Source organism: Ictalurus furcatus, chromosome 3 (assembly GCF_023375685.1).
Source record: "Ictalurus furcatus strain D&B chromosome 3, Billie_1.0, whole genome shotgun sequence".
NCBI lineage: Eukaryota > Metazoa > Chordata > Actinopteri > Siluriformes > Ictaluridae > Ictalurus > Ictalurus furcatus.
Genome location: NC_071257.1, coordinates 29,428,432 through 29,445,625, shown reverse-complemented (window position 1 = coordinate 29,445,625; position 17,194 = coordinate 29,428,432). Strand labels below are relative to the sequence as shown.

The window sequence follows — 17,194 nt, the reverse complement described above, 5'->3', positions numbered from 1 at the left end:
CAAGCATTATAGGAGAGGACTCGGTGCTGTTAGGTTGCACACAGAATTAAATGCATGAGTGCTAATAATGTGGTTTAATGACAAATATATATTTTTGGTTAGAATAAATTTACTTCAACTGAAGCAGATTTCTCTTAAACTTTCAAAAAAACATGCTTTTAAGTGAACTGGCTATGCTCAATTGTCCCTAGATGTGAATGAGTGTGAGAATATGTGTGTGTCTGTAGCGTCCTGAGATGGACTGGTGTCTCATACAGGGTGTACTCCTGTCATGTGTCCAATTTTCCTGGCATAAGTTCTGAATCCCCAGACAGCCGTGACCAGGACAGAGCCGTTACTAAAGATGAATCAGTGAATGAATAAACATTAAGCTAATTAACCATGAAGACATTTTTTCAAAAGCTTTTTTGCCCACCTTTACCAGGCATGATAATATTTCTGGATCTGACTATATATGGTAAGTGGACTTGCTAAACGGCCAATTTGGTTATTAACACCACACAAGCATTTTCCTATAAATGGAACAGAGAAAATGTCTTGCTAACCCTCCCCTGAATTACATCTCTTTACACAAACAGAGTGGTGGTGAAAGATAAAAGAGCGTGGCCTGGTCGAGGCATCCTTATCACTGCCTGAGGACAATAGGTCCCTTCTGATAGGTGCCCACTGGTGTGCCCGATAGCAAAGTTGGCTTCCACCAAACCTGCTACCACAGCGATAAAGCATGCTAAGAATAATGAGGCGGGTATTGCCATGTCTGAATGGAGCAGCTACGGAAACAAAAACTAGCTAGCATGACTGTTTCCTGTCTATTACATCAGCACTGACGGACTGTTCGGCTGTGAAACAGGCCATAGGGCCAATGAGAGGATGAAGTGCTCTTCAAGTAATTGGGCTGACATCATGGTAAAGTATCATATATAAAGAAACTACTGGGAAAAAAGTGATAGAGTAGACCATGTAAGGCAAAAAAACAAAAACAGAATTAGTTTCATCGACTCTGATTTGTTGTCTGGAAGTGACTTAATGTTCATTTTCATAGTGAGGCCACTGGAGCTGTTCAATTAGCTCCGTTATCATCCATACTCATGCTTAAAATGTCAGAAAGCTAAAGTCCTGATCTCACCAAAATGCCGTCATGAAAATATCTATTATCTTCATTGGTACTGAATTTTAATGTCAGTGAAAGCTGGAACATATGACAGACAGAGAAAATAGACAGAAAGTGGGAGATAGAGAGAAAGAGTGAGGGAGAGAGAGAGAAAGAGATGCCGCAGTACTCACAGTGTGCTCTAATGACAGAGTAGAGGACTAAGCGACCACACCTCCTCAAAATTACACACACACACACACACACACACACACACACACACATACACACACCTTCCATGACTTTCTGTATGTTCCCTCTCCCTCTTCATGAGTCTTCAGGCGATGACGAGTGGGTGGATAGAAAAGCTGTGAGACATTCTGGTCAGGTTACACAGAGAGAGTGAAAGAGTGAAAGAAAGACAGACAGAGAGAGAAGACAGGAACTATTTCCCTCCACTTCCGTAGACACTAAGCAGAGAAGTTCAGCAGTTTATAAATGCTTGTGGACAGTCGGCTCACACAAACATGAAGAACTCAACAAATCAGATACGGAATCAGCTTCTAGTTAAGGAGATTAAGCGAATAAGCAAATTTACTTCCAAACTCAAAGTCAAAATGTGACGGCGTGAATTCTGTAGGAGGCAGAGCTAAAGACAAACAAGGCAAAACACTTCAAGGCTCCAGCACCATTTGTGTACAGTTGAAAGATTTTATAAATGTGTAGATTTAAAAACTATACTGAATAAAGTATTGCATTTAGTTTTCTCCACATCACCTACTTTCAGCCACTGAACTAAGAAGACGACAGCAGAAAATAAAAGAAATCTCTTAAAGATGCATTAGGTAAGATTTGTGTGGGAAAGGTCTCTACCAGTTACATGGTGGAGTTGAATAAGAATTTTATGATTTTTTTCCCCCCAATCATTGAGCCTGACCCCTAAAACATATGGTGGTCAACTAGAGCTAGTACGCTAACTAGAGTTAGCATTAGCAAGGACATCACGTTCAAGTGCACTCGGATATTCAACTGCTAGAAAGCCAATGTACAACTCTATAAAAGTGAAACTTCTCCTCGTAATGATTTATGAGGATGTGAAGGTGCGCTGGGGTGTTTCTATAAAATGCCGGACAAGAGTACAAGCCAATCCATCTGCAAACAAACATTCCACACCTTAAGACTTAAGGTTTCCACACTTTTTTTCCAGGTTTGTAATACACAATGGCTTAAACTATTGCTTTTATCATCATTTCTACATAATTATCCACATTATTCATACTAGCAAGAAATAAAAAACATTGACTATTGCAACTTTAACTGAAAAGACAAATTCAGTGGCAGGTTTACCTCAGAAACTGTAGCTAATAGTAACAAGCTAATCATAAATAGTAGAGGCTACGTAAATAAAAAGACCAGTTCAGTAGCAGGTTTACATCAGAAGCTATAGCTAATAGTAATAAACTAATCATAAATGGTAGAGGCTACATAAATAAAAAGACTATGTTCAGTAGCAAGTTTACCTCAGAAGCAATAGCTAATAGTAATAAGCTAATCATAAATGGTAGAGGCTACATAAATCAGTAGCAGGTTTACCTCAGAAGCTATAGCTAATAGTAATAAGCTAATCATAAATGGCAGAGGCTACATAAATAAAAAGACTATTTTCAGTAGCAGGTTTACCTCAGAAGCAATAGCTAATAGTAATAAGCTAATCATAAATGGTAGAGGCTACATAAATAAAAAGACTATGTTCAGTAGCAGGTTTACCTCAGAAGCTATAGCTAATAGTAATAAGCTAATCATAAATGGTAGAGGCTACATAAATAAAAAGACTATTTTCAGTAGCAGGTTTACCTCAGAAGCAATAGCTAATAGTAATAAGGTAATCATAAATGGTAGAGGCTACATAAATCAGTAGCAGGTTTACCTCAGAAGCTATAGCTAATAGTAATAAGCTAATCATAAATGGTAGAGGCTACATAATTTGAAACAAACTTTGTTTCCTCACAGGACATTCTTTCCCCCTCATGGAACTATTCCTGTGGTAGCTGCTATGTTTGTAACATAAACAAACATGCACAAAACAAAGATTACAACAGTGGAAAAGTGATCCAAAAGCTTTGCTTCTGTATTGCTAAATAACAAATGCCAGTTAACAAGTTATATACTTCACAGAGCTCTTGTTTGGGAAAATATAAAGCAACATTTTAAAGTCTGTTTCTATGCAGCCTTTCAAATGGTTTTACCTTGGAAGAACAAAAACCCTTTTTTCCCCCCTAGGTGTCCATCATAACTACTTTGAGAAATTAGAGTTAAAACCTTGTCTAACTTACACGGGACAAAAAAAAAAAAACCTCTATATAAACCAAATATATTAGCAAGAAGTGTCCATCTTAACCTCTTTCTTTCTCTCCATCACACACACACACGTACACACACACACACACAGTTAGACACAATCCTAAATAAACACAATCTAAGCACAGTAGTTACTTGGTGCTGATAGATCTCCTGTTTGCTCTCTTGCTCTGTGTCAACGTCTGAAGCAGGAAAGCACTTCAAATATCTCTCAAACACACACACACACACACACACACATGATCAAGTAAGTATTACGAATGAGAATAATTTATGAACATTTTATAAACTTTTGTTTCTAAGAACATTAAATGAGGTTTTCTGAGAGTGCTTTCACATTTGCAGTGTTTAATCCATTTGATTTGAACGCTGGTGTTTTCCGTCCTCTGTGGCATTCACTTCCGCGCGCAGAACAAAACAACCAGTCAGAGAACATCTGAGCGAGGTGTACTTGGTCTGCTTCCAAGTGAACTGTAGCACAGCTAGAAAGTTAATTTTATTTTGGTTCAGCATTTTTTTTTGTAGATGTGAGCTGCTAAACTGACCTGCAAGAAGCAAAGTGAGCCAAAGGACAGAGCTATGAAATGTCATGTGTTGTGGAGAGTTGGACCGACAAACAGAAGGGGGTCCTAATAATGCAAGAGCTTCAATGACATTCAACATCAGATTATAGAAAAGAAACAACAACAACAATAACAACATCAACATAGACAACTAAAGATGGAGTCAAAGTTCCAGAATGCAATGCTGAGTTAGGGGACATGGTCAGCAACGTGAATAGCTAGTGATCAGACCATCATGGTGGTGTTATTTAGTACGGTGGCAAACTATAGGATTTTCCCTTTAAGTGGAGATGAAATAAGACTCACTGGTGCCACTATCAGCAGATAAACAAACAGCACCATTAACCAAAGTAAGAACAGATCAACATGTCGATGACAGAAACTTAAACCAAAAAGTCAACTCAGAATTTTAATGCAAAATACACCAATCAGCCATAATATCAAAACTACTGACAGGTGAAGTGACTGACACTGATCATATCGTTACAACGGCACCTGTCAAGGTATGAGATATGGCCGAGTAGGATATGGCCAAGTGCGTGTTTCTTGCTTACCTAGGGAAGAAATGGCACCAGGATGCACTATAGGAAGAAGGCGAGCCGGCGGAGGAAGTGTGATGCTCTGGGTAATGTTCTGCTCGGAAACCTTGGGTACTGGTATTCATGTGGATGTTACTTTGACATGTGCCACCTACCTAAACACTGTTGCAGACCAGGTCCACCCTTTCATGGCAGCGGTACTCCTGAATGTCAGTGGCCTCTTTCCTTAACACACTGCAAAAATTGTTCAGGAATGGTTTGAGAAACATGACAAAGAGTTCAAGGTGTTGACTTGGCTGCCAAATTCCCCAGATCTCAATCCAATTGAGCATCTGTTTGATATGATGGACAAACAAGTCCGATCCATGGATTCCCCACCTCGCAACATACAGGACTTAAAGGATCTGCTGCTAACATCTTAGCGCCAGAAACCACATCACACCTTCAGAGATCTTGTGGAGTCCATGCCTTGACAGGTCAGAGCTGTTTTGATGGCACAAGGAGAGGGGGACCTACACAATATTAAGCAGGTGGTTTTAAAGTTGTGGCTGACCGGTGTAAATCTTGGACACCACCGAATATTACAATAATTATAAATACTGATGTACAATGCATTCAGTACGGATTTGTCCCTTTAAGCTCAGGATTGGCCTCCATATTCTGTATACACACTCTTGCTGAGGGAAAAGATGAAAGATGCATAAGGTGTGCTTACTTAATAATTAATATTCTTTCCATATAAATGAAATCTTGCCTTGTATTTTTTTTAAGCTGTGGAAAGTAGCTTCCTGGGTATCAGAGATCACTTCTTGCTTTGCGAAAAGATCTAGATCTATAGATCTTCCAAGCTAGGGTGTGGACACTTTGGCACTAGTGTGTTATTTCTGTGTATGTGACTGTGTGTTTTAAACTATGGTGGTGTTGCTAAATCAAGCAGGTTAAATACTCAGAACAATAACTCAAAGACTGAGCGAGTTGAGCTACAGTTGTGCGCGTGTGTGTGTTTGTAGGTGGAAACAGTGGCACTGCTCACTCACACTTGCTTGCCGTGCTGTGGATCAGGTAGCAGAGTTGCTTGGATTATGCTCTTTTAAGAAGGGATTAACCATGTTGCAGCGTTCAGGGCAAATTGCCCCAGGAAGACATCTTGGGCTATGAAAAAAAAAGAAAAGTTAAATTCTGCACCTAATCCTCCTCAAAGCTTCTTAACTCATCGCTCTCTCTCTCGCTCTCTCTCTCTCCCTCTCTCTCTTCACTTGTCAGTAACTGTTTTGAGAGCGAGCGTCTCTTTAAGACAATTCTTCCACCTCCTTAACCTCCCCCCCCACACCCCCGCTCTGTTTTTCCATTTTCCCGTGTTACACTGGTTGCTCTGTAATGTCATGAGTGTTTGACAGTTATATATATAATTCCACAATACATATTCCTACACATAGATAGAGAGATGTGACACCGCAATGTGACACTGACACTCTCTTAAGTCAATGTGTCAGCACAGAGAACAAAGTGACAAGTGTGTGTGAGGACGTGTTTATGAGTGTGTACTGTCAGCTAGTCACTCGAGCCTCAGGGTTCAAATGGTGGCAGCACTGCAAGCAGGAGAAGCTCACATGGACAGTGTGCGTGCGTGTGTGTGTGTGTGTGTGTGTGTGTGTGTTACTACGCCTCGGCCATATGGAGAGGGGCAGCTGTGTTTTTGTTGGGAGGAGGTGAGGACCCAGGTGTTGGATATACATGTGTTGGGGGTGGACAGGAATGTAGGGGACGATGTAGGAGGAGAGAAGAAAGAGAAAGAAAACAAGAAGAGCACACTGGAACACAGGACCTTCAGCTCAGTAAACCAAACGACTTTTACCCAGGAAGAAAATCTCCAGGAACTGCAAACAGAACACCGGAGGCTGCAAATACACAATACATGACCATGACTTTCTTTATCCATGAACATCACGGTTAAGAATGTGTATTTTGCTTATTATGACATCTCAACAAGGTTCCCGGTTCGTTCCCGAGCTTGGCTTACTGTCTGTGAGGAGTTTATGTGCATGGACTCCCTTTGTCTGTGTGGGATTCCTCCAGATTCTTCGGTTTCCTCTCAGTAGTCGAGTTATATGACAGCTTTGTGTTGCACTGTCCTGGACTGCACTCAGTTTTGTCAGTGTTTCCGCTAAAGCTGGCCAACATGATGATATAATATCATTTCGACAATATATATATATATATATATATATATATATATATATATATATATATATATATATATATATATATATATACACTTTTCAAATCTAAATCCTTTTAGGACTTTTATATATTTTTTATTTTTTTTTAAATAACCTACAATCTCTTATTACATGTTCATTTTATATACTGTTTTGAATCTTCGCTGAAAATTATAAAATGTAAAAAATTTGACCGATGTTTTAATAAATACATATTACCAAATATGAATTAAATACTGATTTCTAATTATCGATTGAATAAATCTTTTATTTTGTATACAGTAAATAAAGAGACGCGTGTCTCGGATGTTTGTGAGGCAACACTACAGTGCTGCACGTTTCGTAGCAAACCTATACATCATCATACATATTGTGTACTATAACACAATTATACTGCCACTATATCCAGTGAAGCTTACTCCAGTTATACTGCATTTCCAGACCTGAGAAGCATTAAGCATTTGGCACAGGAGCTCCACAAATTAACACGAGTACACGAGTATTACTTATCACTCAAAAATATGCTAAAAGAGCAGACTTTTTCTCCTCAATAAAATGAGCCAGCCAAGATATAACTCTGAAATGAGCTGCACGGGAGTTTCCTGGTATTAACCGACACTGCGGCACTTTCGGTTTTGACCGTAAAAGAATAAATACGCCTACAATGTAATGATGAAGTGTCGAATAGAAAACTATACAATTAATAGTGATGAAAATGAATTATTAAATATGCATATCCTAGGTCATGAGGAAGTCAGGAAGTTAGAGCCATGATACGGCGCCCCTGGAGCGGATACGGTTAAAGGTCCCACAGAGGCAGCTTGGCAGTGTTGGGGCTTGAACCCCCAAACTTCTGATCAGTAGCCCAGAGTATTAACCGTCAAGCCATATAGACAAAATGTGCTAATATGTTGTTTTTGTTGTTGATGTTTTTTTTGTTTTGTTTACTATAGAATCACTTAAAAATCCACCAGTTGAGTTTTCATGACTGGAGCTGCCAGCATGCAGTTCCCGACCACATGGCTGATAATATTATTCTTATTATTATTATTACACCTCTCCTTCTCTTCTTCAACCTGAAATGGTGGAAATGCTTGATTTCCTGTTTTTTGTTGGTTTTTTTTTTGTTTTTAGTTCTTAATAATTACACTGTTTATTTTGAAACTGTAAAATCTCAAACAGGGGGAAAAAAATCAATCAATCTCGCACAAGCATATCGTGTATCGTAGAAAAGCGAATCTATGGGAACCGTGATATGATATTTTTGTCATATCTCTCACCCCTAATGACTTGTAAGTACTCAAGTACCATCAACGGCAACAATCACGTACATGATAACTCGCAATCCTCAACACCCACAAGGACATTTTGTGAAGGAAGCACTGTCACTACCTTTGTGTTCAAAGGCAATATAAGCACTGATGTCTTAGCAATTTATTATATCTAAAACAACTTATTTTGGCCATATTTGACAACAGTCTCGCACGCATCCTTCTGCTTTCTTCTCCGTTAGTTGGATAAACCTGTGATCTTTTCACTAATGTAGCAATTTCATTATAATAATACCATAAACCATGATGTATCCCATTTGTAACAGAAAAATTAAATACTGCCACATGCCTAAACTCAATGACTGAGTGAAGTCATCAATATATGAGTCCATTTTAAGTGTCCAAGCTGAAATGCACAGGCGATGAGAGAATGCAGATAAAAACATTTACAGATTTCTTTCCTCTGCCTTCAATTCTGTTACAGCACCACAGACATCAAAACAAAGACTGCAGCTCATCTGCTGTGTGTTCTCTACCAGCTTTCTAACTCCTGAGGCACACACACACACACACACACACTTCCCTGTCTTGTGGCTGCCATTTATTTAGGCAGCAAGGTGCTGTGGGCCATGGTATCTATGGCAACACAGAGGGGCTGAGGGCGCCAAAGTTTCTCTCTCTCCCTCGCTCCCTTGTTCATGAAGCATCTCCTCACTGGAAGTGTATATAGCAAGAGAGAGAGAGAGACAGAGCACGCGAGAGAGAGCAAGAGAGAGATAGAGAGAGAGAGAAAGCGAGAGAGAGAGACACAAACACAGAGAGAGAGAGCAAGAGAGATCATTCTTATTCTGTGGTGTGGCTCGACATCAGCTTCATAGCTGTCTGCCAGTAACAGCAACCTGGTCCCCGCATACTAAACACACCCGTGTCATCTAAGCCTGGCCTACATACACACACACACACACACACACACACACACACACACACACACACAATTACACCCCTGACACAGGAGTGCATGCCAGTTATAGAACTGCAAATGGACACACACATATTGAGAGCGATCTAGTCCAGGCCAGTGTTTCTTAGTATGCGAGATGGGACTGATGAGATACACACACAAGCCAGGCAGACACCCTCTGCAACCTTCTCTTTCCTGGGTACCATATGTCTCCACACACACACACACACACACACAGACACACACACACTTCCCTCTTCCCTTTTTCCATCTACACTCCCTACTCTGCCATGATCCACATGGTCTCTCCATCTGTCAGTGTTAGAGTGTGGACAAAGAAGAGTGTGTGGCAGTGTGTACACGCGAGCGCACACACACAAGCGCGCACACACACACACACACACACACACACACACACAAACACACACACAGCACAACCTGGCCATTAGGCTGCATGTAGACCAGCGCTGCCCCATGCAGCCACTCTCATTGTGCACATTCATTGTCCAAATGCACTGTGACTATACCGCTTTAACTTCATTGTGATTGTGTACAGCACAAAAACGTGGAGCCTACAATTTGTCCTAAATTGTACAATAGGAACACATCTCTCCTTCTGAGACACTAGCCACATATGTCAAATCAGATGCTCTAGTAAATTGCAAGTATAAACTATTCAAGACAGAATTATTCTGAGCGGTTATATTGTTATACAATGCTGTGCAATACCGCAAAATTCAGTATTATATGAACAATTTTATCTTCATAAAAAAGGGGGTGTTAACTTTGAATAGTGGTAGGCTACGCCTCCTTCACTAGAACTGACTGATACATGGGCCACGCCTCCTTCACTAAGACTGACTGATACATAGGACACACCTCCTTCACTAAGACTGACTGATACATAGGCCACACCTCCTTCACTAGGACTGAATGATGCATAGGCCACACCTCCTTCACTAGGACTGACTGATACATAGGCCACACCTCCTTCACTGCAACAGAATGATACATAGGCCACACCTCCTTCATTAGGACTGGCTGATACATAGGCCACGCCTCTTTCACTACGACTGAATGATATATAGGCCACACCTCCATCAATGCGACTGAATGATATATAGGCCACACCTCCTTCACTGCGACTGAATGATACATAGACGACGCCTTCTTCACTGTGACTAAATGATATATAGGCCACACCTCCTTCACTGCGACTGAATGATATATAGGCCACACCTCCTTCACTGCGACTGAATGATACATAGGCCACACCTCCTTCACTGGGACTGACTGATATATAGGTCACACCTCCTTCACTGCAACTGAATGATACATAGGCCACACCTCCTTCATTAGGACTGAGTGATACATAGGCCACACCTCCTTCACTAGGACTGACTGATACATAGGTCGCACCTCCTTCATTAGGACTGAATGATATATAGGCCACACCTCCTTCACTGTGACTGAATGATATATAGGCCACACCTCCTTCACTGTGACTGAATGATATATAGGCCACACCTCCTTCACTGTGACTGAATGATATATAGGCCACACCTCCTTCACTGCGACTGAATGATACATAGGCCACACCTCCTTCACTGTGACTGAATGATACATAGGCCACACCTTCACTGCGACTGAATGATACATAGGCCACACCTCCTTCACTGTGATTGAATGATACATAGGCCACACCTTCACTGTGACTGAATGATACATAGGCCACACCTCCTTCACTGTGACTGAATGATACATAGGCCACACCTTCACTGCGACTGACAAACACCCAGTAGGAAGGGGTAAGAAAGGCAGCAACATAAAAACAGCGCAAATGAAAATTCATTGATAAATTTTCTAATAACTAGTTATTAATGTTTTCTACTCTTGCTCAGAAAATTTTGTTTTGTCACAGTGTTTAATAGTTTGTTTCACAGCAGTAGCTCATGCAACAAGCAGGGTTCTGAAGCGTGTGGCCAGAAAAGTGTACAAATAATACGAGATGGGCCATGGGCCAAGCATCTGAAGCTAAGACTATGTAGCCCGGAGGTCAATATTTTGTCTGCAATTGCAATTTGCCTCACAGGCAACAGAGAGCGCTAAAAATGACTAACTCCTTCTTTAACATCTCACATAATCAACCATATCACATGACATAGTTACCATAAAAGACAGAAATTCAAGGTACGATAACGGTATAACCCAATATCATAGTTAATAGTATTTCAAGATTTGGTGGACGTTATACTTTGTTCCTGACAGGTCTTGTATTTTGGTGTTTTGGTTCTTTAAAAGCGGTCTGTGGAACTCATCATCTGTACCAAGATAGCATAATGTTAACTGTATACAAGTTTCACATTTCCTCATCATGATAGCGATCAGAGGTGCCAACACAGCTAACAAGAACATCCTAGAAGGTAGAAGGAAAAAACAGACTGAGATGAGACGACTATCTTCTTTTACATCTTTGTCAAGCGATGTAAGAAAACGGCAAGGCAAAAGTCTGGTGTGAATGCTACTTAATAATAAGCATCTCCTTCATTTTCTTGTTGAAAACTAAAGAGATGACTGTCCCCACCCACTTGGTTTTCTACTGGCTCACAAGGCGGTCCACGAGTTCACAGGTCAAAGGTCAACTAGATAGGCACTATGTGAAAATAACTTTCACGTCTCCCTTCTGAGAACTGGCTTTTTCCTTTGGAATGATTTATCTGAAAAAGCAGAAAACGTAGAACCACTTCCTGTTTGTTGCTGTAGGAAGTAGTTCAAAATCATAAACGTTATGGTTTTGTATTGGCACCTCTCTGACATACTACCATATAGGTATATCGTCCCACTCAGTGTGTTTTGGTACTCGGCACTGCTAATTTACGATAATAACATAAGCAATGGTGGAATTCTTGAATATGAGGAAAAGTTCATGGTTTTCTACACACCATCTTCTGTAGTAAAGATGTATATTAACACTGAGACTGCTCAAGCATTAAATACACAGAGAAACATGGCCAAGCTGAACAATTCAGCACTACACAACCATGCAGTGCTTTACATTAACTCATTTGGAAGACATGAGGACAACTACAATCCAAGCATAAAGCTGAGCAGTTGAGGATTAAGGGCCTTCCCTCATGGGTAGCTCGCTGGCAGTCCTAGGAATTCAACTCACAACCTTCTGCTCACTAGTGGACAACCCTTACCTCTGAGCTTTAGTATACCTCTAAAAGGAAGAACTCCTCGTTTTTACTCAGAGTGGATTAGAGACCCTTGGTAAACAAACGCCCATGCAACCTCTACCGTGGAGTATAACAACAGTCTTTCATCATTCGGCAGGCTTATATAAGACTATGTCAACAAAATTCTGGGGAGAGAATTGACCAGAAGCCCCGTGTGAACAGGATGAAGAAAAACAATATTATGGAGGGGAGAAAAAAAAAACACTGTCAATTAGGAGATCAGTGAGTCACTACAGAGAATAGCATCGTATTTCTCAATGCTGAAATACATCATAAACTTTTGCAAATAAGGAGCCATAAACTAGACGTGGACAAATGACCTGGACATTCTTGCTGTGGGAGTGATTTCCGGCTAGCGCAACATGCTCGAGATTACAATCTAGCCGCTAAGGATGTGCTTCTTGGTCATTTCAACAGCTCGAGTGCTCAGAGGAAATAAGCAAATATTTGATTTGTCATGTTCCCGGAAAAGGGGATTGACCTTGCGATGAAAAATACATTTTTGACTATGATCAAAGGAATGAAATAAACACGCCAAAAAACCCCCAAAAAGACAGTATTGCTATCATATTTGTTTTGACTCGGTGTGGATTTGTTTAAGCGGGCACTGATGGTAAATAGTAGAGTAATAATCTGGCCTCGTGCTCTTACTTCACACAGTAGTGCTTTTTGTTCACTGTTTTTAGTTCTGCATCACTGAGTATTTCGAAAGCCATAGTCTGCTTGCTTATAGCACAACCGGGCCTGGAGTACAGCACTATGCAGATCATAACTTCATGCCTCCAATGTCATCGTAACCAATTAGACCGTAGTTCCTTCCCAAGATGCTGAGCAATTGGAATAAATTTGTTTATTAAATATAATAAATTAGCGTGAAACATGGTGGCTTAGTGGTTAGCACGTTTGCCTCGCGACTCCAGGGTTGGGGCTTTGAATCCTGCCTCCGCCCTGTGTGCGCAGAGTTTGCATGTTCTCCCCGTGCGTCGGGAGTTTCCTCCAGGTACTCCGTTTTCCTCCCTCAGTCCAAAGACACGCATTTTAGGCTGATTGGCATTTCCAAATTGTCCGTACTGTGTGAATGGGTGTGTGAGTTAGTCCTACGATGGGTTGGCACCCTGTCCATGGTGTCCCTTGCCTTGCACCCCAAGTTCCCGGGGATAGGCTCTGGGCTCCCGTGCGACCCTGTGTAGGATAAGCAGTGTGGAAAATGAATGGATGGATGATAATAAATTAGGTTTGTGAGATCATGTGCATGGATACCGTTGTCCTATCGTGCCCCCTAATTATCTGCGATTGATGATGGTAACGCTTGTGGTTTGGAAGGGTGTAGGCTAAACCAAGGCATGTGATCAGGATATTACTGCAGCGACACGGACTCAAAGCAAAAGAAGTGGGCATGGCCAGATACTTTTACGTTGTTACAGCAAAAATGACTGGAGTTTGGTTACAAATCATCTGTAGCTGCTAGTCGCTAGCATTAAGTCAGCTTTTTTTTGTTTAGCTTTTTTGGATTAATTACCAGTTAACAAGGTCAGGAATGCTTGCAAAACTGAAGTCGGGACTGTAAATAAATCTAACGAGCTATTATCTGTCTTCTAGGTTAATCGATGCGTACCCTACGCATGCACGTGTGTTGAACAGCTGCGAATCCTTACCGAATTCTTGTCTAGCGAAGTAGTCCATTGTTTCATTGTCTTAATTTAAGCCTGTGTTAATGTTTTGGAAGCGAAACCATTCCATGCGTGGAAGGCTAACACGGCTTTTATGTGTTCGGCAAGCACGGACAAGCTTGTATGCACCAGAGAAAAGCTGTTTCGTTGTTCTGTTCCCGAATCAGACAACATAGACTATTAAAGCTGCGTACACAACTACAAAATACAGATTAACAAATGATGTATTGTGCAACCCAGCATGGATGTTCCTCGTAACGGAAGCATTTCCTCATGTAACGTGTGGCTCAACTAACCGGGATGCTAAACAATACAAAATCTGATACGCCCCAAGCAACAAGACTTCATTTTGATTCGTTTATGGTATTTCTCCTTGAACACACACACACACACACACACACACAGTGGGCTTTGTTTTGGTGTGCTGAGTGATGGTCGGTGGTGGTTTTTGTCTGGTGTCGGTGTTGTCGAGATACACAACAGAAATGTGCAGCCCACTGTGGCTGCTCCTCCCTCCCTCCCTCCCTCCGTCCCTCCCTCCTTCCAACAAGCCTCTCCAAAGGATCTGAGAGCGGCTCAAATCAACCTAACACGTGTGTCTGTGTCTGTGTGTGCGTGTGTGTATGCGTGAGAGGGGGCGAGAAGAGGGAGGAGTGAAAAAAGACGGAGAAAAAGCAATAGCTCTTCTTCCTGTGGATAAAGAGACAGGGGGAGGGGAGAGGACGAGAGCAGCTGGGTGGTCTTTTCCTCTCCGTCTCTTTCTCAAGATCATCGCACTTGAGGTAGATTCCTCTCTAGACACATCATGCAGGAACTGAACAGATGAAAGAAACGAGGAAAGAAAGAAAGAAAGAAAGAGCACTAGATACAGATGTCTTTTAGAACAATGTCTCTTTTTCCATCTTTCTCTCTCTCTCTCTCTCTCTCACACACACACACACACACACACACACAGAGGCAACAGGCCACCTTAATGGCTGATTTAACTGCCCATTTAAGTTCCTCCCAACCAATCGCATCCTGCCCCTCCCCCGCAACATCTATTTAGCTCAAACCCCTGCACCTCATTGACTTTAACACACTAACTCGCACACACACACACACACACACACACTTAGCGCGCCTCAACACACTGCGTGTCCCGTCCCCCCCCCCACCATCGCCTTTGATCGCTAGCGAATAAATCACAGTCACCAAGGCGATATGCAAAACGCCGAGGAGTGACAATTAAAGCCTGACTAACGAGCTTTTAAGGAGCGGGCTGAAGTTTCATAATCACACGCTAATAAGATTATGCAAACTCTGCCATTCTGCCACCCATATGAAAACACAGCAGACACTCACTGATCTGTGTGTGTGTGTGTGTGAGAGAGAGAGGAACAGTCTGTGGGTGGGTGGATATTTGCCATATGTTTTTGAGTATCAGATAATTGATATATGTGCTTATTTATTTTGCATGACTTTTTAATGTGTGTGTGTGTGTGTGTGTGTGTGTGTGTGTGTGCATACATGAGTGTCTATTGCATGTAGAGTTTAAAATAATTTATATAGTGTGTAATTAGCTCTCCTTGTTCACTTGCAATTAGCTTTAAAGCATCAGCTACTCAATGATCACTGAGCCGAACAGGGCGGCTGTCACGCAACCAGATAGAACCAAAATCCAAACGGAAATCTATACCGTCAAAAAAACATTCAGAACATTGTTCATATTTTAAATCACATTGAAAACGAAGGGATGTGAATGAACATCCGTGGAGTTCCAAAAGGAAAAAGAGCCAGCATGTAAAAAGGAGGACGAACGGGTTCTTGCATCTTCTGGATGGATCCATGCTACTAAAACACTTCAGAATCACTTTCGTAAAAATAATAATATTTATTTTTAAAAGCGGTCATTAAGCATTTCCCACACCACTTCTAAGAGCGCAAAGTTGTCTAGCTAGAACTTCTCAAACTACACATACACTACTATAGATAGCGCTGTTATCCATCACCAAGGAATCCTAAACATCACTATCAATTGTACGTTATGTTTGTAACAGGGTTTCTGAGTGTTCCCGTAACATATTTAAACATTGCTGCAAAATTTTCAGTTGTAGGAACATTAACACAAATGTGTGCGTGTGTGTAATGTTAATTTTCACCTAGCTATGAGCTTTTGTAAACAAACAATTATCACATATTCAGGAAAGTGCAGTTGTTTACTTATTTCTTTTTCTTTTTAAAAAAAAAAATGTTATGAATCTGTCCAACTCGCTGCTACATATTATGATGTTTTGTCTTAGCTGGTAAATGCACATGCTTTTCAGCTGGGACGAAGCTTCACGCAAAGTTTTGTGAGGGAAAAAAAAAACCCCAACACGGTTGAATACACAAGCTATGATTTTTGTAAACAGACAAACAAAGGAAAAGTACTAAACTGGTCTTTTGTTTTCCAGCTAAGAGATTACAGATATCAAAGGGTGTAATTGCTTGGTCAAATGAGAGCCAAAATCTTTTTCCTTTGTCTTCCCTCATTCCAATTTTCTCTCCTCCGTTCTCCCTATAGATCTTTTACCTCCCTCTACGCCTTTCCCACAATCCATTTATCTCGCTCGCTCATGATCGGTTTTCATCCCGCGTTTTCCCTCTCTTTTCTCTTCTTTTATTTCTGCTGTCTTTCTGTCCCTCGCTCTCTCTGACTCTTTTCTACCTCTGCCGCATTTCCCTCAGAGTGCTGCAAAGGACCAGCCATCATAAATCTGTCGCTTTTTTTGCAGCCGAGGAGCGAGGAATGGAAAAGAGGGAGGGAGAAAGAGAGTACAAGAAAAGAAGTGAGATATGGAAGAGAGAGAGAGAGAGAAAGGGAGGGATGTCTAATCACTGAGCATGAGACATAGAGCCTGATGTACGAATAAAGAGGGGAGGCGAATGTGCTGAAGGAAATGAGGAGGACTCACAAGCAGGATTGAGGGGGATGGAAGTAACCAGGGACATCATTAACGAGCATAATTTACAGGTCACTCACAAGCATGTCTTAGATTGAAAGAAAAATCAAAACACACATATGCACCATTCCAGTGCGTATTCGGAAAAGTCCACTTAGGATGCAGCCGCACCAGACAAAGAGAAATCGCAAGGAAAACTTGTTAGTTTAGTAGAGTGATCGCCTCTACTAAAATCCAACCCCCTCGTTAGCAGTCGCTCACCGGTGTTTAAAATCAACAAGCCTACAAACATGACGTTCGAACGTTCAGTAATAGGGACATGAAAATTCTGTTGTCCCTATGTCAGATGAAGTGAAGAGG

General features: G+C 41.2%; 2 protein-coding genes across 3 annotated transcripts in view; both read right to left on the bottom strand.

The window, feature by feature from the left end:
- maml3 (mastermind-like transcriptional coactivator 3) overlaps positions 1-17,194 on the bottom strand; it is a 171,062-nt gene that overhangs the window by 59,086 nt on the left and 94,782 nt on the right. The gene's annotated exons all lie outside the window — the stretch shown is intronic.
- Positions 6,858-12,678, bottom strand: LOC128606009 (putative protein FAM47C). 2 transcript variants are annotated; one of them, XM_053621949.1, is made up of 2 exons: positions 10,706-12,678; positions 6,858-10,672 (listed from the first exon to the last, which is right to left on the bottom strand). In XM_053621949.1, exons 1-2 carry the CDS (start codon positions 10,851-10,853, stop codon positions 9,765-9,767), a joined length of 1,056 nt encoding a protein of 351 aa, XP_053477924.1. In that variant the 5' UTR covers positions 10,854-12,678; the 3' UTR covers positions 6,858-9,764. The 2 variants fall into 2 exon arrangements, with proteins under 2 accessions (XP_053477924.1, XP_053477925.1); XM_053621950.1 differs by having other exon boundaries at positions 6,858-10,636; positions 10,739-12,678.